The 23,438-nt window shown below is 42.8% G+C and overlaps 1 protein-coding gene across 1 annotated transcript in view; it reads right to left on the bottom strand.

Annotated features, from left to right (window-relative positions):
• Positions 1 to 12,798: 12,798 nt before the first annotated feature.
• Positions 12,799 to 23,438, bottom strand: part of CHN1 (chimerin 1) — a 97,327-nt gene continuing 86,687 nt past the window's right edge. The window contains exons 9-13 of the mRNA XM_050340157.1: positions 18,487 to 18,660; positions 17,705 to 17,782; positions 16,431 to 16,568; positions 15,351 to 15,456; positions 12,799 to 13,725 (exon numbers count right to left, since the gene is read on the bottom strand). Coding sequence (XP_050196114.1) covers positions 13,554 to 13,725; positions 15,351 to 15,456; positions 16,431 to 16,568; positions 17,705 to 17,782; positions 18,487 to 18,660 — 668 coding nt within the window. The 3' untranslated portion in view covers positions 12,799 to 13,553. The remainder of the gene's footprint in view (positions 13,726 to 15,350; positions 15,457 to 16,430; positions 16,569 to 17,704; positions 17,783 to 18,486; positions 18,661 to 23,438) is intronic.

Here is a 23,438-nt window from a genome sequence, read left to right as displayed (position 1 = left end):
AGATGGGAAATCTCTGAAAAAGTGAACAAATAGCTGAGAAGTATTGTTGAGAAGTTGAAGAGAGATCCATCTCCTTGAATCTACTGGAATTCTCAGAAGGTACCTGGTAGAGTCTCCACCTTGAAAGCTGTTAATTAGCCTCAGGAACCTGAAGCAAGAGGGACACCCTCCCTCCCCACCCTCCCATCTATATACTTACTGAACTCCTAAAGTGAAACGATAGGAACAAGACTGGTGGTTTTGACAGCAGGTAGATCCAGTGGATTCCTGTAGGGCATTCCAGTGCTTGCTCTTTATTGCCATAAATCACCTGGAGAAGTGGTGAAAAGTGGTGTGTTTGGTAATAACAATTGGTTATTCAGGCTAAGAAAGAAAATAAAAAACTATGAAGAATTATCTATCTATGATTATCTACTCTGAGCTCACCAATATCACTCAGGAACAAAATCTTGAGAGAGATAATCCTGTGAAGTGTTCAACGGTATAAGAAAGCAAGTCCATCAGTTCCTAGGAAAGGAGATGAAGCAAATATGAATGATGCTGCTATAAATCCATGATGACCTGAGTGTTCTTTGCAGTTCCAGTCCTCTGGTTTTAAAAGACTTGGAAAAGGCCCAGGAGAAAGTGACAACATCCACAGTACAAACTGGCTTCTGTACCTGGAACAGATAGATAGTATAAACTATCAGCCTGAAAGAGAAGCCAGAGAGAGAGCTTTAGTAGGGTCTGTAAAACAGCAAATGGTCTGGAGAAGGCAGATTTGGATTCACTTGCTGTCTCCATGCAAAAAGTAGAGGGCATTGAGGGAAACTTACAGTTGTCAGGCTTAACCACGACTCTCCTTCACACAGCATGGATGCAGTGGAGAGTTGGTGCCACAGGAGTGTCTGGTTGTCAGAGGTTTGTCTGTATTCAGAAAAAATTAATTTCATACTATTAAATACGCCCCTCAGTCCCTCTAAGAAGTCTGTCAGAGAAGTCCCAGAATCACAAGTCCCAGGTGGTTGGGGTAGTGTCCTGGGGATATATTGCCTAATGCTTACGCTGTTCTTGTATTTTACCCAGGTACCTGCCATGTAGAGACAGGACATGGCACTGGATGACCTGCTACAACCAAACTCCCTTCTCTAGAAAACCTTGCCCACAGAAACCTTTCTTAGCTTTGCCTCTGGGTGACACCAGATGCATTTTCTATTTCTGTTGGGTAGCCTTTGTGCTGGCTGCCAGCTGGTTTGGTGTTTCACGCTGGATGCCTTTATTATTATTATTTTAATTTTTATTTTTTTTTAAATCAGTCTCTCTCACCCACCCCCCTCCACTAAGTCAGCATTCAGCCTCTGCATTTACATTTATCCTCCAGTGAAAACTCTCCATCTACATAACTCTGGCCTTCTTCCTAGCTAATTCCCTGCCAGCAGCTCCCATTGTTGCAGCTATCTTATTTCAAACCAGCGTCTGACTGCTTCTAGCCTTTATCCCAGGCCAGGCAGCTGCCGTGAACAGCAGAGATACAATTGCAAGGAGGCATTGCGGGAATGCCGACCATGGCCCTCTGGATCCTCTCAGGGTCTCTCAAAGCATTCCTGCCCACCCCAGGCAGGGCTGGCAGGTTCTCTTTGGAACAGATGGAGAAGAGTGTTACCACACTCTGGCAAATTATAGCTCTTGGGTTACGTAAGTTTCTGTCCCCCTCCCCCGGAAAAGGTCTAGCTCTTGGAGTCAGCAGGGTGCAGAGTCTGTAGGGGCCCCAGAAAATCTGCAGCTTTAGGAAGGGGTTATTTCTTGTGCAGCTGAGCTGAGCCCTCTGAACCTGGAAGCCAGGCACCCCTCACTGGCTGGAAGCCAGAGCTTGTGCTGGAAGAGGAAGAAGCAGGTATTTGGAGAGGCCTTCAGGGAGCAGCAGACGCCTGGTTGCAGGGAATGTTCCCTGGCAGAGGCACAAGGCCTTTTCCCTCCCAAAAAAATCAAGGCAACCTGACCTACTGTGGTTTAGTACAGACAGAGTGAATGCTGTTTGTTGTTAATGGGGGAATGTGACCCATATGACCGAGGCAAAAAAGCAAGGGGAGGGGACGAGCTACACTGAGTGCCTGAATTTGATCCATTGCTAGGATGGGAGGGTTTTTTGCCTTTAGAGTATTCAGAGAATTTTTTGACAAATGTTTTATTTCCACATAAAACTCCCCTTTGTATGTCTATCTTGACTCTATGCTTTCTGGCTGGTTTTTTTTTGAGCCCCCTCACCAGCCCTCGGACAAACCCACTACCCACCATGCTAATGGCAGACCAGCCTCATTCAGATTGATTGGAAAGCAGCAGAACTCACTGCTTGCTGAATTTAGGGTGGTGTTCCTTCCACCCATGTACAAGGAACAAGTGCTGCAAGGCCCCTCCTGCCCAGAGGAAGTCATGAACAAGTGCTCCTACAGGTCTTTGGCAGGGCGATACCGTAGAGACACAGTGCAAGCAAGCACAATACCCTTGTGACAGAGTGAGGAGTACAAGATTTTAACTGAAATCTTGGTCAAGGAATTGCGTACATAAAGGCAATGCCTGATGGAAGAGAGCCAGTGCCAGAGGCTCCAATAGATACACAGACGACACGGCCTGTGGGAGGGCAGGGGTGATGTGAAGCAGAAGCAAAAGTAGGTAAAAGGAACAGAGAAAGATTAGGTAGCACATCAGAGAAATTAAAGGAACAAAAGATGAAAAATAACAGCACTGTTCATTTGGGGGAGTTAGCTTTCCAGTGCCATACATACCCTTTTTAATAGGTTTTTGTATCAGAAAAATGACACTGCTGGTGACAGCAGATTATGGCAGCACTGGACAAGAGAAGGCAGATGGTTGGACAAGTATCTGCGAGTTTGCCATGTGTTTGTTCCCAGACTGCCGCTGGTTCCAGTCATCATGGCACACATTCCTCGCTGGAAGGCTCGCAGGAGCCCGGCGGCTCGGCTCGGTGGCCGCCAGATGGCAACAGCTGGCCGAGGGGATGAGCGGGCACTCGGGAGCGCCACCGCAAACAGTCCCCGGCAAGAGAAAACAGCGCGGGGACACACAGATTTTCTAGAAAAAATCCATTCAAGGAATTAGCGACAGTCTTGAGATGCTGAAGGACTGCACTTCCCCTTCATTCCGGTGCCCATAAGAATATGCTGAGCATTAATATACACATCAGTACGTACTGATAAACGGGATTAAATTCTCAAATCAAGAAATGCAAAGTTGCAGTTTTCCATACCTAGACACATCTCCATCAACCCACAAATATATTTTATCTCCATGGATATTCGTAGCAAATTTGGTTTCAGCATGTATTTTGTTTGTTTGCTATTACATCACCAAAGGAACTGAAAATACCAAAACCTTGCTCAAAAGCAGTGGTCTTAACCTGTGCAGTTGCAGAGCTTGCAAGTGACAGCACAGACATGGTGCACACCTAATCTGAAGGATGATTCTGAAAAAAAAAGACTTGGGTCTGAAAAGAAAGAGAAGAGCAAGGAAAAGGTCCACAGTCAGACAGAGAGACCACAATCACAAAAGACATAGTTAGATCAGTAGCACAAGTGCTATCCTATTGCAGCTGAGAAGAAACACTGCTCCCATGCCTGCCCTCACTGGTCACGCTTCTCAGACAAAAATGACACCGGCAACAGAGACTCACTTGACCATTTTGGGCAAGGCAGGTGCAGCACTGAGAATGGAGACAGGAATAACTGTAAACACAATCAGGAGAGGGGACAGACAGACACAAGCTGAACAGCCACGAAATGTCCTAGGAATCGGTAAGCAGGCTACAGCTTCATATAGCCTTTCTGTTATGGACACTCCAGGAAACCTGTCCTGGAGTTGAATAAAGCTGCTGAAAAGAGCAGTGGCATATTCAACTCCAGCTGTCATCCCTGACAAGGTTGCACCTAGGACCCTGATCTGATTAAAAGGCTTGTCTCTGGGATCTTAGTGGGTCGTACTGGAGAGCCAAACAAGACAACGAAAGAGGACAAGTCCATTAGCTGTGAGGTTTGCTCTGCCCTGTCCCCGTGGGCCACTCTGTCAGCATAGCAGCTCATGTGAACCATGCTAGAGTGGTGGGACAGCAAAGGAACAGCTTTGCTGGTCCATCTCCTCTGGTAGACTTTCCTGCACAGCAGGACTCCTGAGATACTCTGCTTCTGTGGTCAGGAAAATCTCATTCATTCTCAGGTGCAGGTAGGTGGCACCTATATTTATTGAAGGCTCTTGCCCTCTTTCAGCAGCTCAAGCTGAAAAATGCACTTAGCCTGGCACAGACCATTACTGCTACCTGTTCTGAACTTCTGCAATAACAAGCCATGAATTCTCTTTGCAGATGCAGAAAAACTCCACAAAGCAGTGGAGGCTGATAGTAAAACTAGGCAGAGAAGGTGGCCTGTATGTCAAAGCTGGGAACTAGGTGGCCACTGTCAGCTCTGCCGCATCCTGACAGTGGAGACATCCAAAGGCAGTGTTTAAATGATTGTTAGGCACCTGAGAGCTATGTTATCCTGGCAGTGTCTGTCTCTGGAGGTGGCATTATATCATCATATTATATTTTAGGTGCACATTCTGATTCTATTTGTAAGTATATAGTGGGGTTACTACCAGTACAGTAAGTGGAGCCTGGCATTGCCTGGCTTCTGGAAATGCGTGTATCGTTATCCCTTCCCTGTTTCATACAGTGGCTTTTATGAGTGGGACCACAGGCAGCACTTAGCCTGAAATATTTCTCTGGATGCTCACATTTATCTGCTCAAATACACCTATCTGTTTCTAAAGGCAGATGATTCTCCATTGGAGTAACTGCAGGGCAGATTGTTCAAGTTTAGCTTTACATGAAAGCAAGATGCTTGTTCAGCTCCCATGAGGTCTGACGTGTTTTGGCCAGTATTACACAGCTCAGAGCTTTCCTGAAGACATTTTGAGGGGTGCTCCACTAAATAGCCAGCAGAAAGAAGAGCTGGTGATGTGGGAAGTATGTTTTAATGCTTAAAAACTGCTGCATGGATTAACTTACACAGACTCTTCTCTGATTGCTGGCCCACAAGGATATAATTGACTACAACCCTTTTGCACTGTCATCACTCTGAAATACAAAGGAGATTAACTCCTGGAATACTGAGCACTCCACAACACTCCTCACATAACCCCAGCTACAGGATGAGAGCACAAACATCCACCTGGATGTCATTCACTCCCCACGGTGTGCCTGCACTGTGGTGAGAGGTAGACATGCTAAACCACTCCACATCACACCTGCAGTAAGTGCAACTAGGATAAACTTTTGTGATCCTGAAAACATCTCTGTAACCCTGTGAGAACCCCAGGGCATCTAGCTTTGAGGTGCAGGTTCTGTCATTGCTAGTATTATCTGGATAAATACATAGACACAAGTTTATTTTTAATTCTGCTAGTAGGTCGAGTGGCAGAGCACTCTCCCTTCACACATGGTACTTCCCCTCCATGAGCTCTCGCTGATCCCAGAAAACACTTAACACAGATCTCTGTGATGCACTCCTCTCACCCGAGGCTGCAGTGTTTGCTTTTAAAAAGTCAACATCTACCTCACTGTGCTACCTGAGCCATCATAGTGTTTTAAAGCAGGAAACGCCACCCTCTAGCCATGCGGTCCAGGGACAGATTTCTACTCCTGCACACAACACACTTGGATTTGTTGATGTGTGCTTTACCCAGGACTGACCTCACACCAAATACTCACTTTTATTGCTTACACTGGGATATTTGCCAGCATACACAGCATTTTCTTGGTAATTAGTGGAAAATACTGACTTCTGGTGTGTAGCTCTCACCTGTCATACAAAATTTATTTTGCTTTCTTGGAAGCCTGTAAGATCTTTGCCATGTTCCTCTTGTGTTGGATGAGAGCTTGAGTTTATAACTGATAAAACAGAAAAAAAATATATACCCTGAACTCCAGAAACACCTTCAAAGTGACAACTGGGTCCCTGCAGGAGGGGTGGGGGCTAGCAGTGGCGAGGCACACGTGGGTGGGACTGCACACCAGGCAAGAGTCAGGGGCTGGTTCCCACTCCTCTGACAGCCCCAGGACTTTGTACTTAGAGTTGCAATGAAGCCAAATTCCAGATTTCCCTGTTCACCAGTATTTGGGATTTGGCATGAATTCAAAACACCACACTCAGGGCAGTTGGGGGAATATCCTGGTAAACACAAGCACAGTGAGGGGAGCAATGTGAGCACAACCCAAACCGTGCAGGAGTCAGAGGAACAGCCACGTAAGAGAAACTGGCATTGAAACAGAGCTCCAGTTTAACAATCCTTAATAAAGCCTAGTCTCCAGATTAGCCTAATTATGAAATTCATCCTCCTAGCAGACAAAAGCCACATCTATGCTGATTTGTCATGCAGCCCTGGAGTTTGCACACAGCCTGGGTTCACACACAAAAGCTTACAGTGCAGCACGGCAAGTGGCTCTGTGGTGTGAGCAGCTTAGCAGTGTCCAGGTGATACACATTATTCCATACAACATCCAGCCCAACCATACTGCCTTCGCTAAGAAGAGAATATTCCATATGACTACTTTCATATATCTTCAGTTTTTGTGGCTACTTTATATAATCAATTCTGAAAACTTCATGATATCTTTCCTTTCTTCTCTTTCTGTGCCCCCTGCAGTTGCTGGGATGGGCACTGGGAAGGCTGCTCACTGACTGCTGGCTCTCCAGGAAGGTTATGACAGCAGCAAGAGCCTCATTCTTAAATAATACTATTAGCAAACTTACACAATGGCTTAGGAATGACATCAGAGCTGCAGATGAAAGATGGAACTTCAGTGGGGGTTTTTCTCCCACCAGTGCAAGAGAAGGAGAACATCAGCTCCCTCCTGATGCTGGGAGAGAATTCCAAATCAAACCAGTCCACATTTTTCATGGCAGTACCTCCAGCTTTTTCTTTAGGCTCCTGTGCTGCCAATATCCTCACCAGGCAATGCCAAAATGATTCTTTGCTGTAATTTAGATAGACCCTTCTTTATTTATGTTACAGAGAGAGAACTTCAAAGTAAGCCATGGGCAGGCCACAAGTCTTCCTCCAATGAGGAGGCACAAAGCAGCTGCAGAGACTCAGCATTGTATCGTATTTGAAATTATTAAGAAGAGTGAGCATCTGGATAGCTGCAAATGGACTATTGGGGTTTGGTGTTGTTTAAACAAACTTTAAAAACAGTGTATCTGCTGTACTGTAACAAAATTGGAAATTATGCCTTTTCTCCAAAAGATTGGTTGTGTGTGGGTTGGGGAAGTACTTCCAGGAAAAGTTCACAGTTTTCTGTGAGGAAGTGGTTTGCAAGTGTCAGTGCAACTCACCCTTCCAACAGTTTGTGACAGCCCCCTCCTTCACATGTATTTCATTATTTGTCTCTGCCTACTTTTAATAAAATTGCTTAGCTGGGCTTTGAATCTCTCTTTTTGTGAGGTATCTTAGACACCACCACCATGGTGCAGGACAACTGGCTTTGCAGCAGTCTCAGTGTACCTGAATTCCAGCAGTTCAGTGGAAGATGTCATGTGAGAGTTATTGTGTGGTACAAACAGCATATGTCCAGCATCACAATGCTGGAAAACATGAAAGTGGATAAAAGAACAACAAAAAAAAAAACAACACAAACGATTGAAAGAATCTCTACCCTTCCCTTTTTGAGAACAGAGGAGGTGCTGGAGATGAGCAGCGAGCATCAGTATTGTGCTAAGTTCTTTTGAGTTTAGTGACTTCAAGCAGGCTTTAGGATACACCACTTTATGAATATTAATCTACAAAATGAGTAATTTTAATAGTTTAGACAATGCTGTTTTCATTAGTGACACAGTTAGTAATAAGACTTAAAAAAAAAAAAAGAGGCAAAGAGAAAAAGCTTAGCATTCAATCTCTAGGCTTGATAGGAAGAAACAGAAATTACAGGCAACACAGTGCTTGAAAATAAATCCTGGTTGGCTGCCAAATGTATTTTTCAAAACAATGCCTAATTGCCTCAGGAAATACATTAATCAAAGGCTCCCAGAGGCCTAAGAACCATTTGCTCCAATCCACCAAGGCAGAGTACTGATAAAGACTTGACTAATATAAGGAGCTACATATGTCCTTGAGACAGAAAACATGAAAAATAGGAAAGGACACCTAACTAAAAGCTTTTAAACAAGTTCTTTCAGCAGCTTACTGACATCACTCTTAGGAGAGATCAAAGAAATAAAAATGGTATTCTGACCATGAAACCAGCAACAGGCATCACATAATTTAATTGAACCATGCTGTCCAAATCGAGATATAGAAGGCAGCATCAAGAAGAGTATCTCTGTGGTGCAGCCCACATCATGAAGAACTGATCAGTTTATGCAAGGGGTCTGGAGTGTTCTCCAAGTGTGTATATATGTATATCTATATATTCCCAAATGTCCATGATTCCATGATCAAGGCAGATGAAGAGTGTGGTAAGAACTGAAGAAGAGTTGGACCCCTCTGTGCATACATAAGGCTTCCTCCTCTCAACACATCGGTCTGGGGTCCTTGGATTCAGCTGGAGGCAGAGCTCACAGCGCCAATCAGCCCAGTGGTGCAGAGAGGACACCCTGGGGATGTTTGCTGGAGGTACAGTACCAAGCCCCTCAATCAGCTTCTCATGCCCCACCATCAGGCACACAGCCCCTGCCCTTGGCTTACGCTCCTGCCAGCACGTGGCCCAAGCAGAAGGCACTCTTGCCTTACATGGTTTGCTCAGCAGTCACTTTAATCCAGAACACATGTCCTAACTCTCCTCCTCATGCATTACATAAGCTTTCTAGGGCTGAGGTGTAGTTGCTAAGCAGTAATTTTGCATGACTAAAAAAGAAACCCATGATTGCTAGGTTCACTAAATGTTTTTTTCTCCTTATTGCAATATAATTATAGCTATAATAAAAACATTGCAGAACATTCATCAGCATGCAAAAATTAGGTCAGGAACAGAGTAAGTATATCATATATGCCTTTTGGAAGCCTCTTTTTCTTCCTTTGCCATTGGAGGGGGAAAGACAGGAAAAGTTTGGTATGGCATAAAATCATAATTAACAGGCTTTTCCATTCTGTCAGCTAACCTGACATTAGCAGAAGTTCATGTGCATGTTTCACTTCCCTCTTCACAGAGCTCTCCTAAAGCCTCACCAAAGGTTCCCTTCCTACAGCCTCAGCATGCAGCATTTTCCCTCTGCTCCACAATCTGAAATGGGGACAGTGACACATCCCTCCAGGGGAAGCTGGAGGCAGATGTGGCCCCATCCAGGGAAGGAGCCCTGCACCCAGACCAGGTCCATGGAGAGCACGTGCCGTGCAGTGGGTCCAGTGTGCTGCTACGTGCCAGGCTGCCTTGCACTCTGTGGGCTTACTGGGAAGGAGCCTGGGACCAAGGCACTCTGTGCCAGCCTGCTGCCAGCTGGGACATCTTTTGCATGAAGCTGCAGAGGCCTGGCCCAGTCAGCCTTGTGCTGAACCACTGGGTTAATTCACTGCTGGAACATTTTTCTGAAATTGCTGCAAGATTTCTTCCCTTTTCCCCCTTCATCCTAAAGCTCCTAATTATGCCCACAAACATTGTCTGATATGGCTTTCTCCCCTCCAATGTTTCTGATATGTAATTTGATATTTAATTTCTGTTAGACATACATTTTAACACTTACTCCCTGCCTCCATAATTTTTAATGATTTCGCCTTTCTTTATCCTTGTTGAGGACTTGCTCTCATGCTCTGTGCAGGTTCCTTGACCACTGCCAACCCATACATCTTGCCAGTGCCCTTCATTTCTTCCCTAGAAGTCCAAGCAAGAAGCTCTCCTCAATTTAATACCTTCTTTCTCATCTTTTTTGCTGTGCCAACTGCCCTGTTATAAGATGTTGCCAGTGAGTTGGTTCCTCGGCCCAGCCCCACCCTGAGCTGCCCACACCTATCCCATGGCACTGTAGACAACACATATTTGTCATGGAAATAAATTCTTTCAGAGAAGAAATCAACTTACTGATGGCCTTTGCTCCTTATAGACTTAGGTTATTTGTTGTATTGTCACTTAACTAATACAAATACTAAAATTACCAGATTTCTGTGTCTAATTTAAAAAATGAATAAATGAAACTTAAATCATGTAATTGCTTATATGCCTATGGGAAGCATCCTCCTGATTAGCAAAAAGAAGTATCAAATTCACTGCAAAGACAACATTTATTTCTATACTACCTGCTTTAATGATTACCAATCAGGAAAGATCAGTTTCATTCCAATCAAAACAAAAACAAGATTAAAATAGAGGCTTTACTTACACACTTCATGAGAAGAAAATAAATAAATAATCACTGGTTATTGATTCCTGTGATTTCAAGTCAAGTAAGTACTTCACTGACTGTTGGGAGTCCTCCATTCTGCATTCCTGCCCCAACACAACACATGACCCACATAGTTGAACCCAAGAGATGTGCACTCTGTGGGGGCAGTTCTGCTCCATGTAGGGTGAGCAGGGTGGTTTGCAAACAGAGCCAGCTTTCATTAGCTGAGTACTGAAATAATTTGGTGTCAAACACATTCTGAAGCTTTATCATTACTTGGTATGTAGTTTCCTTCATAGCCCATCAAAATGTGAGACTCAGGGAAAACAAAGTGTGCTAATCACAGCATGGACTGGCTGCCTGACCCTGACCTCCTGCACCTACTGCTCATTAGGGCAGGAGTGCACAGGCTTCAGGGAGAAGTTGACGTTTCTTGAGCTAGGTTTTTGGTGGGTGTTTTTGTTTACTTTCGGGTGTGTGTGGGGTTGTAGACTGCTTGCTTTGGTGTGGTTTTTTTTCTGCCCTCAGCAGTGTGTTCCTATTTAGACTTTCTCCTTTCCTGCAGGAACTTTCATTATTATAACCACTTATTAAACTCTGCTTGGAAGACGTCACCTCCAGCAGAAGATGGATGCTTGGTAGTAGCTAACAAACCTTGTTTGCCCTGTGTGCATTGACTATCCCCACAGTGAATCCATGCTTACTATTTTGTGTGTTTTCTCTCTGACTGATCCAGCTCCACACCTCTCAGTGGTCATCGCTATTTCTAAATGCAGTTAAGAGCACCTGTAGCAAAGCAAGGGGAGCAGCTCTTACCATCAGCAGCACCTGCCTGCTGCTGCACTGAGATGGATACTTCACACCAGAAGAACAGTAATTATCTTAATTACTGCCATTTACTACATACACTCTAGAAGTGGCACTACAGCTACCTAGTTCACATTTGCTCGCACAGTGCTCGAGAACAGATGCCTTTTGCTCAGATAAGCTGAGGGCACAGAGTGCCACCACACAGCTGGAGCTGCTGTGCCAGAGCCATGCCCTTCTCTGCCCCTGCCCTGTGTCAGCTACTGATGGGTGCTCTGGGGAAAGGATGCTTCTGCCACAGCTGGCTGTGATGGCACCAGGTGTCAGGACAAGCACATAACAGGTAATGCAAACACTGCAGCGCAACCAGCAAAACCCCACCAGCATTATTTAGGAAAAAAAATGCTATCTCCTGATCACAGACCCGATGACATTAGAGCGCTGCCATGGCAAGGAACTGAGAGCCGATTGCAGTGACAGGACATTGCAAAGGGTCAGCCACTGTGAGGCATCCTGAAGGGAAGGCAGGAGCGAGGGAGGGTCTGAGGAGTGGGATATTCAGGACCATTAGGCAAAACGGGAGTGAGGAAATGCATCACAGACCATCAAGGCAGCAGAGGGAAATACAGTATGGTTAGGAGTTGGCTTAGAACAAAGTAGCATGGGTGTGTGGCTGCTGGAGAGTGCAAGGCAGATGTCACTGAGAGGTATATGGACCACCCCTTTTGGGTTGGGTGGTAGCCAATGACTATGGTTGGAGACACATATATAGTCTTCCAGTTGACTGGGATAAATAAAGTGGTAATGTGCACAAATTAATACAGGAGTTGTAACAGCAAGTCACTTTTAGTACTACATAAGATTGAAAAAAAAAAAAAAAGACACTTAAGATTCTCTCAAAATCTCCTCCGCTCTGCCTCCCCAGCAGGCCCCAGCCCAGAGCAGCACTTCCCACACTTACCAGGGTACATCCCCAGCTTCACCCTTTTCTTCCTGGGATCCTTCATTCCCCACTTCTAGGGGACCTGCAGAAGAGCCACCTTCTTTCTCTCCTAGCCAGGCATGCACGAAGGGCAATGAAGGGAGACACTTTATTACTGACAGGAGGGAACACAGCTGGTTGTGATCTCTAGGGGATTATTCCTTGTCCTTCTCCTCCTGATCCAGGTGGTGCTTGCAAGGCAGGCTAAGTGTTTGCACCAGAGCTGAATGTCTGAAGTACAAAGCAAGTGTTCTGGGGTGTATCTGCATTTGAAATTTGGTGGTGTATCTACCTACTCTGAGCAGCTACAATTGTGTAATTGTAAACTGCAATTTCAGTTCATATAGGTAATTATAACAATATATATAAAATATGAAGTAGTAGGTGGTTTGATGATACTTTTTTTGGTTTATTTAAGAGTTTTAAAGCATTTTTGAAAGGCATCTTGGACAATGAAGAAAGGATTTTTCATAGTAGCAAGGAATTTGTGGGAACCTTAGCAAAGTGTCAGGCTCCAAAGTATTTAGATCAGAATGGTCTTGTCAAAACTGGTAAAACTCTAACTCACTTCTTCAAAGTCAGAGGTTATTCGGGGTTAAAGTGCCAATGCAAAAAATGAAACAAGTGGTATTTTTGAAATATGTTCATTAAGCAAAAATAAATAACTTAATGTTAGAGTTCTAAAAGCAAAATTTAATAAATTAATATACGCATGCCAGATAAAAATACAAAATTACAATTGAAATAGCAATAATAATAAAGGAACACTGTTCAGCATTGCAGATTTCACTGCAACCACCATAAATGTAATGGAGAATTACTTAAAGTAACATTTAAAGTACAATTTTGTTTCTGATAAAAACAAATTACTATACGATGAAAAAATGGAAAGAAACCCAAGAAGAAATCAGCCCCAAAAGTGGAAGAGAATAATATAAAATGTCAATAAATAGCCAGAGGCTCCATTTCACATAAGCTGGCCTTCTTTTTAGTATCAGAAACCAATTACATAGAACAAAAAAGCAAATTCACAACAGGTTTACAGGGAGAAACATGCTGAATTACAATCACAAACTATCCAGAACAAAGATGCTGCACCAGTTCAGTTGTTTTCTTCATGGAATGAGTCTCACCAGAACAGGGAGAACAGGGAGCAAATCATGCAATAGCTTTAGGCTTTTTGTTTTTTATTTTACCATGATAAACACCCAGGATTACTAGTACTGGAAAGTATGTGTTAACCTTTTTCAACATCAGCTGAATGGCACTACAGAAACGACAAAGAGTTCCTTCATTTTTATCCTGAATACACCAAAAGCTCTAGCAAATATGGAATTCAGTGACAAGAGCCATTAAATTACTTTAAAATATTCCTTCATCCATAGAACACTGTTGCTTCCTTTTTTATTACAAAACCCCCAAAATATTCAAAATAAAATGTCTTCATTTTTTATAAGCATCTCCACCACAAGTCTCTGATAACGGATGTCATTCAATGCAGCCATCGCATCCAGCTCTGGCGCTCTCATAAGAGTTGGTCCAAAAACTATGCCCAGGTTCTCTGCACTCATCAGATTTTCCTTTTCATGGAGTGTTACTCTGTAAAAAAAACCAAAACCACAGTGATTTTCACATTTCTTCTGTGCCAAACTATATGCTTGACAGCCAAGGAAACTGGACAGAAATGTGTGCCTTTTCCCACGGCAAGGAATGTGTGCCTTTCCCCAAGGAGGGGCCGCCATTTCCAGCAGGTCACATATGGGAGTGTCAGGTGAAACGCTCAGAACTGAGTAAAAACAAATGCTGTGTGGGTTTGTGGTGAGTCAGTGTCTCTGTCCTCCTGCCACGCACACAGACTGTGCTCTCTTGCATTGCATGAACAAATCCTTTGGTATACAAAAAATAAAACCTCAAGGTTTTTCTTCCATTTTCCCTTTTCCACCTTAACTTTTATTTAAAAAGTCAGACAATTTTACCAAGCTGCTGTGCCTCCAGTCTGTAAATACTCCAAATAAAGGAGCTGTGTCTGATTACCTGAATTCAGCAGCAAGACAACAGCTCACAGCTCCTTTTAGCAAAAGAATTAAAAAGAAGTTTAAAAAGAGTGAATTTTCTCACCCTTCTACCTTACCATTCACCTTTACCAGAAATATGATGTGCAAAAGCAAGTTGCTAAGTAGAGCAGCAACAGCTACTCTTGAACAGGGTGAGGAAAAATTTACTTCACACTTCACAGGCTGCATGTTTTTTTGTTCCCACGTCTCTCATCCCTGTGTCCATTCTAAAACACTTGTTAGAAATGTCACTGAAATAAATGGACAAATCAGGCAGAAATGCAGTAGCTGAATTTTGCCTGAGGGACTCAGCAGAGTCAACATATTCCTACTTGTAGAAGAACTACAAAAAGAAAAAAGCAGAAGAGAGCTTAAAATAAAGTATTTTTCTAAGGAAAAGGAATGATTCTTATATATTGACAATAAGTTCATGTTACTTGAGAAACTAAAATGGATACTCTAACATGCCACATCAATTTTTCCCCCCTGCTTTCCAGAATGAAATAGAACCTGTGCTATTGTATTGGATATTCATCTGTCAGAATCTCTTTAACAATTTTTCAGCCTATTAACCAACTTCAATCATGTCTTGGGGAGCAGGAGAAACCTCAGACAGAATTTATGCTCCTACAGTTTTGAGAAGGTGGCAGGTAGAACAAGAAGCTCCACAGTGCTGAGGCAGAGCTCACTGGACACGTGGTTGGAGGGCCAATTAACACTTTGCTTAATCAGCTCAAGCCTAGTGCATGACGTGTTCTTTAGGGTGTCAGGAATGACAAGGGTGGATGAGATTTAGCAGGAAAAGACACGTCTATAACCATTAAGCTGTATGAGTCCCTTGACCAGGGAGCGACTTATCACTCCCAGAGGTACAAATGGCTTTTTTACCATAAATATTCATTGTAACCTTAAATATAGCACAAATTTGTTAGGCAGATGAATTTTGTGTTTCAGAACTGTGGCATTTTTTTTTTCACTTATTTCCTTCAAGTGCTTTAAGACAGGTAAACCCCTGTGTTTGAGAATTTGCTGTTGTGCACACTACCACTCCCTGCCACAGTCCCTCTCAAGGATTTGGTGGGCCTTGCCCACACTTTTCTGAGGGTGCTAAAGTGGACTGGTTGCTAAAAATGGGTTTGGCTTAGAGTTCTTTCCAGCTTTTCCACCTACCTTTTCAGATGTGCCATGAGATACCGTAATGTTTCACAGTGTGCAGGCGGCAGCAGCTTCAGCGCCTCATGGAGAATTTCCAGCTGTTCATCTGGGTCGGTGGTTTCTGAAACACAGATGCTCAACTGTCACCACATGTACAGCCAGAATTCACACACAGAAAGGCAACAACTGGTCGCCTGCACAGAAGACAGGGTCTCACAGCTCTGCTGGATTACTCACAGCAAAGGATTTGGTGCTCAGAAAACCATCAGGATGTGACTGGTTTTGGACAAAGAAAACTCCCCAAAGCAAACTGCACTCCACTGAAAGCTTCCCTGCAGCCTACTAAAAAAATTCCTCCAGCAATCCTTGCTGACTGGACTGGTTTTGCACAAATAATCTACAGGTGCAACTCTGGGAGAGCAGGAGGTACTGGGAACTTTGCCATCTGTGCCTTTGGCTGTCTCCCTACTACTTGGAAAGAACCTTCTCCAGAGGAGCAGTAAGGCCAGCATCCAGCCCTTGTCTTCTACCCACGGCTACTTCACACCTTTCCAGGTGTGACTGGTGTGACTACTACATTGTAGAGATGCTTCAGGCAGCCAGGATGTTCGGGAGAGATGTTCCAGCTGGTCTTCCTGCTGTGCTTGCAGATCCACTTTCTGCAAGGCCAGCCCCAAAGGTGGCCTTAGGACGAGTGCTTATCAGGTTATGAAAACACTCAAAATCGACAACTCCAGAAACAAACAATATCTAATTTCTAAACATTTCCATAAATCACCTTCTTTTTGGCAACATACACCCAACAGACTTTAAATATCATGGTCAAGCACCAGGGATTCATGCAAGGCACACAAGTGATGTAATCCATGTGTGATGAAAAGGAAGCATTCCTGGTGACAAAGGCAAAGAAAAATGTAACCATGATCACGTAGCATCACACAGATTGTAATGTGCAGTGCCTATCTATTCCTGCAATCATTACTAAATACGGCATGCAGGGTTAGACCTGATGGGATAGCTATTAAATTAATAGGTCAGTACAGCACAAAAAGGAGAAAGAGAATGAAAAGCAGGAGCAAAATATGTTATACTCACTTGCAGACTCTATAAACTTTGGGTAGGCATCATATGTGATGAGTGGAATTGGCAAATCCCTGAAGTACAGTTTAAGTGCACCAGTGATAATATTGATATCTTCATACATATTCACAGAAATATCAGCTTTTTCCCCATCTGTATGGAGAAGGCACTGACATTAAAGCCTTGGAAATGTAAACAGCATTCAAAAGAAAAATAATAACTTGGTTAAGAAAACATTATTGAAACAGACATGACTACAGATTTTGGTTTTTGTAAGTAAAACAGGTACTGGATTGTGACTTTCAACGTTTCAGGGTGAAAACCTCAAGCATTTTATAAAGAAACATATCCTTTCTTCGTTTCAGATAATTACTAAAAAATACAGTTTGTTGGATTTTTTCTATAAACTTTCCTGCCTGATCTAGCAGTATCTGTCTTGTATTAACGTGCGGACATTTAGCCATTTCTGAACACGTTGTGTTGCCAAACAACACATTTGTCAGCACTGAATGAAAAATCACGGGAATCTGGGAAAAAAAGGAAAAGGCAGAAAACCAGCTTTGTCCACAGCCCTGTTTTATAGCAAAAACATGTGTTCACCATTTAGCTACAACATACTACCTACTCTGGACTGCAGCGGACACAGACCTAGAACTTGGCTTCCCCAGCACATCCCCACCCTGCTAACGCTGCAGAGGAGGCAGATGTTGTCTGAATAGGTCCAGTCCTCAGGAGAAACAGGAACGAGAGTTTCCAGTACAGATTTTGGCCTTGATTTCTATTGGGATAGAGGGACTGCATCTGGAAAGCTTTTAATGTTCCCACTGCCTTTTCTCAGAGAGAAGAGTTTGTTCTCACTGACCTCCTTTTAGTCTGTAATAATTCAAACTTTGTTTGCACTATTGCATTCATCTTATTATTTTGGAGCTTTCATCCAGAAAGATGGATTTAAGTTGCACAGCCCTCTTAAGGCACTTCACCACTTACCCTCTATCCCTCCCCCACCCCTCTGAGCAAGTTTTACTTGCAAACTAGGGCAGTAGTTCAGAAAGCTTTGTCCTTTCCTACACACATGGTTACTGGAGCACAGATACTGATGGAAGGAGAAAAGTAGATTTTTTGTAATAAAGGCCAGAGTGAAGCTGATATGCTTTTCTGATGGGGAGTCTCCCCTCCTGCCAGCACAGCCGTCGGACTCCTTCAAACCACTGATGCAGTGGAGCGTGAGACACAGGCTGTGTATATTTAATACATCAGCACGAAGTTCCAGCATGCAGGAAAGGCTGTACCTCTGTCAAATGCCATTTTGACATCTTCGATAAGATCGCTAAATCCTGAGACTCTGTACAGTCCTTCAGAATTAAGACCTGCAATGAACATTTTAACAAGATTAAAATTAGTCTTAATTTTACTTCTACACAGTTCTTCCCTTGCCAGGTTTTTCATTTGAGGCAGAAAAAGCAGGCATGTTTACAAAGCCTCATCAGGTTTTTCCTCTAGAATGAAACCTTATCCTGGGTTTTTAATCCTGACCCTTGCAGTAGCCACCTTGTTATAGCAGCACTGAATTATGTTTACGCAAATGATTTCAGAGCTGAAGAAACATATTAAACCAATTACAACCGATTTAAAAATAACTGAGATTAACATACTTGATGATCGGTCATTATTTCAGAATGAAAACAAATATGCTAATTCTAGAAAAGGACACTCAGTGTGGACATGGGGAACGAGCAAGAGGGAACACATCAATACTAACTGCCTTTGTTTTACCCCATTCACTTATTTTTTAAAATAAATATATTACTGGAAAGTTAGGTGCCAATATATAACTGTAAAGCAGTAACTGTCTATTAAGCAATTTCTAGCAGAATCTATAAAAATTATAAATGGGTATGAGCCATGAAATAATGCGAAGTATAATATTAGCTGTGCAGGGTAATTGGCAGTCATAAAATGTCTTGTGCAAATCTGTTTTGAACAATCATACATTCAGCAGAAACCCAGATGACCCAGATCAATCTAAATGGATTATCAGCAAAGCAACAGAAGTCCATTAACAATGCCTTACCTCTAGATTCAATTTCCCTAATGCACATGTCTACTACCATTGGTCTCTTAGTGAAGTGTGCTTTTACTAGCGTGGTAAGGTCACAGCTGTACACTTTTTTGACATGCTTCAGGTCTGGCTTGCAGTCATTTGGGACCATCTTGGAACACTGCTTGTGCACATTTAAACCACAATCTGAGGGGAAAAAAAAAAGATGATTAGGTTGGTGTTTGGTGAAAATGTATCCCAAGGTCAGGACTGTGGAGTATGAATGGCTCCTGCAGGGTCTGACCTCAGCTCACACCTGTCACTTCTGTTGAGGGCCCTTAACCACCAAATGCATGAGATAGGGACAACCCTGAAGTAAGAAGGATTTCCTACCCAAGACATTTTTCTACCCCTAGAAGGTCTAACACAAAGTGACAAACTTTCCATGTGGTTTTTCGAATCAGGAGCTAGGGGTCAGTTATGTTCCCCACAACTATCACATACATTGCTGCCACGACAATCCTCTTCCCAAGTTGTTGGGGATTTCCTAACACTTCCATCTTTAATGTAGTCCTGGACTCTGGCACTTCAGACATCTCCTGGGGGAGATGAAGGTAGGGACTGGGTTTCAACCAGGCTACAACCCCTCTGCAGTGTGTGCTGGCAAGGCAATGCCAAGACCTGAACCCCTTGGGGGACCCCTGTGCTCTGGCCAGGTATGGCAGCCCTTGCCTGTTCCCCTGCTTGGAGGGGAGCTGTAAAACAGACACAGGGGTCACCAATCTGGTTGGTGATTTCTTGCTACCAAGCAGTTGACAAAGGGCTTTGCTAAGTTAAAGTGGTTGGAATTTTGATGCCATTTTAGAAAGTGTTTCTGAAACAGTGTTGTAAGGCCCCAAAATAATTCTTTTTACTTTAAAATTACTTAGGAATAGTTTTTTTTTAACAAAAACAAATAACTCCACAGCTTTATTGTAAACACACAGAGAATGAGAATTAGTTTAAGTGGAACTTAATTGAGACCAGGGTATAGAAAAATATTTTTTCTCCCTAAAACCCACCAAGAACATAATGTTCAGGGTTTGGGAAGGAAAAATCTAGGAAAACACCACCAATTATACAGTGAAGATGGAAAGAGCAATACAGCACCCCTGAAGCAAAGCCCACACTGAGATCAGCACCATGAGGCAGCAGACCTGAGGCACTGCCTCTGTGTGACTGTTTTCACTGCCATCTCTCCTCTTCTGCAATGCAGACTCACAGGTACCTGTGAGGAAACAGCACGTGGCAAGAACGGCAGCACATCACAGTCAGGGTGCTCACCATGCTCTGCTGGGCACTCCCCACACACTGGGACTCCAGTGCTGCAGGCATTTCTGTTACCTCCCTGCACTGCCATCTGGAGAGCCCTGGATGTCCGTGGGATTAAGGGACATAGGAGCTTGAAGGATCAATGCCTTGATGAGAATCTGTACCTTCTTCTCGCACTGCAGTACTGGGTATCTATCTATTGAGGTTCTGTTTGTATTTCATTCCTGCTCATTTTGCCAGTGTTCATATTTTCATTAAAGCTCCAGATTATTTGACTTCATTCTCTCCAATACAGTAAACCCTAGAATTCATGGCTAAGTCTAATTTCCACTAAGTCAGTCAGCTGCAGCCTGCTGCTAAAAGCACTTTGTTTACTTAAAAGGCCCATAAAGCAACAAGATTTGTCACTTAGGAACCTCTGGTTGCAATTAAAGTTCAGTGTGTCACCTTCAATCAGTCAAAACTTGCACAGATCCTGAACCAGATGAAATGACTGATTAGAATTCTCTTTAGGTATTTCTGTGCAGGAGCGACTCCCTTCCTTGTGAGGAGCAGGTCATGCACACATAGGGGACTGAGAACACTGAATTTGCCTCCTGGTTGTGATTTTGTGCTGCGACCCCCTCCGTGGGCAAACCATGCAACCCAATATGCTCTTACTCCTGGAGGCACCTGGGGGCCTACCCTGGGCAGCCTTGGTGGCTTGCCCTAACCCACAGCCCTGTTCTGGGCTCACCAAGCTGCTGCACATCCCAGAGGACTGCCCGGGAGCCCCAGGCAGGGGCAGGCTCCACTGCTGCCCCTCCAGGTGTGAAGCGCAGTTTGGTCACTCGGGTTCCTTCAGTGTTTGCTAAGTCATCACATTGGTGACAGAGAGGAAACAGTAACAGCCTTGCTTTCACCTGAGCACTTATTTAAATCCCACATTTAATCAAGCACTCTAAGACCCCAAACTGGAAGGTATGTGACCACATGCCTAGAATCTCTCTACCTATGGTTCTTGGGCATGGAACGAAGAAACTCTGAGTACCCCAGCCAGTGCAGGCAAGGGGAGCTCCACCTACACTTTAAATATCTATGCCCTGTGCTACATTTTGCCTGAACTTTGAAAAACCAGGTCTCTCTGTGCTTTAAATAGGGAACCCACATTCACTGGAAACTTGTGACCTGAGCTCTTTAGTGTGTCACTGCTTCAGCTGTAACATGGCAAGGAGAAGCTGTTCTTGTCTCCTCTGGGTCTTGTAGAAACAAATTCATTAAATCTTTGCTGAAATGTGGAGGAAAAATTACTCGCCTTCAATGTAAGGTTTGAATACTGTGTCATTAGTAAGACCAGCACTTTTAAAAATAAGAAGACAAAATACTGAATAGGTGTTATTAAAGCAGTCTGCTTTCAAAATATAGATGAAGTTGTGGAGTAAAAATAATAAGTAGTCAAATAATTAGAGGCAACATCTTAACATACACACAAGGGAAGCAAACTGAGACCACGTAGGAAATCTTAGTTCTTCACTTCCTTTACTTTGAAACCTTAACTTTTCAGTAATAGTATTTACAAATGCAAATATAATTATTGTACAGAAAATTCCTAAAATTGCTGCAAAAAGCATCTTTTCCAACATGCATAAACTTCTCTAGTATGGCTGGCAAAAATGGTGTCTACAAGACTGGAATGGCAGCACCACACTCATGAGAACTGATGAACGATTCTGTGAGTACAAATTAGCTGCTTCACACAAACAGCAATATAGCTCAGAGTTATCTTTCTGGGAATCCAAGGATAATTAAGAATAAAATATACAAAAAAAAAAGAAGAAACCATACTCCCAAGTATCTTACACTTGACTTAAACCAATTATTGCCCTGACTGAGATGATCCTAATTATATTTATATACAAGAAAGTTTCAATTCATTAAAATCTCCAACTTACAGAGATGTTTTCAGTGTGAAAACCTTGCTTCTGACAATAATTGTGTTATTGCTAATCTCATAGATTCAGATGGGCTTTTGATCTGACCTCATTAATGCCAGAATAATAATTACAAATGCAGAAGTCAACTTTTCTCCTGTCTCTTTTGTTCTTCCTTTGCATTTGATTAGATTTTATGTACCAGCCCAGTGCTTAAGGGCTTCCCAACACTGCTGAGAAACATTTAAAACCTAGAAATGTTTCAGATACTTAATGTTTAGAAAATGTGTGAGTATTATGTAATATTATTGGGCTATGTGGTGTCCTTCTAATAACCAAGGCTTTCTGCCTCTTATGTAAGCATAGGAAACCATCTTACTTTAGCAATTCCACATCAGTAAATACTTCTATGAAATTTCAGTGAATTTGCATCAGAAAAATTTTATTTTTCCCAATAAAGCAGCTGAAACTCACCAGTGCCGTGCTTCCTACAAAGTGGGCCTCTATCCCCAACTAACAATGCTTGATAAAAGGCAGAACATCCATTTCTTGGTCACTACTCACTGGTTCAATTAATAACTAAGCATAATGTCTTGCTAACTCCAGCAAGGTAAAAAGCAATGGCAGGAGGTCAGTCCTACCCTCCACAGAGCACTGGGAATTTGCTAGTTTTGTACTTAACTATATTCTGCTTACTTGTTAGTACTAAAAGACAGGAATTATGCTGCAAATTAAACAGTATTAGATAAAAAATGTCCTCTGTTCTCATTGCAGATGCATTGAAAGCTTCAAACCCCATTATTTTAGTATCAACTAGGAAGGAACAAGAAAGCCAATTCTGAATTTCTCTGCTTGCTGCTGCATGGTGATGTTCACACATGAGCTTCATGATTTGGTTGAGTTCATTAAGACCAAAAGGATTAATTTAATTTCAAAGTGAGGGTCTATTTACTTTTCATTAAGTCAAAATAAATCCAGAATAGTAGAATTGGTGTTAGCAGCTTTACTCCGGATCTAAAGTAACCAGGAGCCTTACCCATTTCTTACAGAAGTTCATCAGCACTTATGAGCTGGCTGGGTATATAACTTGGTGAGGAGCTACAGAAAAATCCCCCTAAAGCATTGTATCTGCTGATATATATATATATATATGTATCTGCTGTAATAATATAGGACAGATGTAAAAGATGCAGTCATGACCCCTTGCAGGTTAATAGTAAAACTTCTGCTGACTTTGGTTAATTAGAATTTCACCTCATATAGAGATAATTTCTCAGAACTGGAAGGGTAAGTCACTCTTACTATTGCTTTTTACAGCGCTATGAAACAGTGGCCAACTTTCAAATAGACCACATGTGACCAAACGCAATGGAGTCATAAATTCAAGAGTTTATAGGGAGTTTGGAAATTTAAAGGGGGTGGGGAGAAAGTAATTTTAGATGACAGGTTTAGAAGTCTGTGATAAGCTGCCCTGGCTTTAACAGCATATTGATCTAGGAGTTCAGGTGGGCTGTGACATTACTTCTAGGAGAGGTACTAAATTTACAACGAGCCTAACAATAGTTTCCTACGATGCCTAGGAAAAGGTTTGGTGATGTTTTAGAAACAGCTAATACTGATGTTAGTCCACTGAGCTGAAAGAACAAATAACTTGTTCATATTAATGCCTGAGCAGAGCCAAAAGATATATGTACATTAATACTGCTCCATGAGCACACATATAAATATTTGCAGAGACTAAAATATACTTAGCTGTCAGCTTTT

Source organism: Myiozetetes cayanensis, unplaced genomic scaffold (genome assembly GCF_022539395.1).
Source record: "Myiozetetes cayanensis isolate MyiCay16 unplaced genomic scaffold, myiCay2020 scf9, whole genome shotgun sequence".
Lineage (NCBI taxonomy): Eukaryota > Metazoa > Chordata > Aves > Passeriformes > Tyrannidae > Myiozetetes > Myiozetetes cayanensis.
The sequence above is the reverse complement of the archived record's forward strand: the minus strand, read 5'-3'. Positions and strand labels throughout refer to the sequence as shown.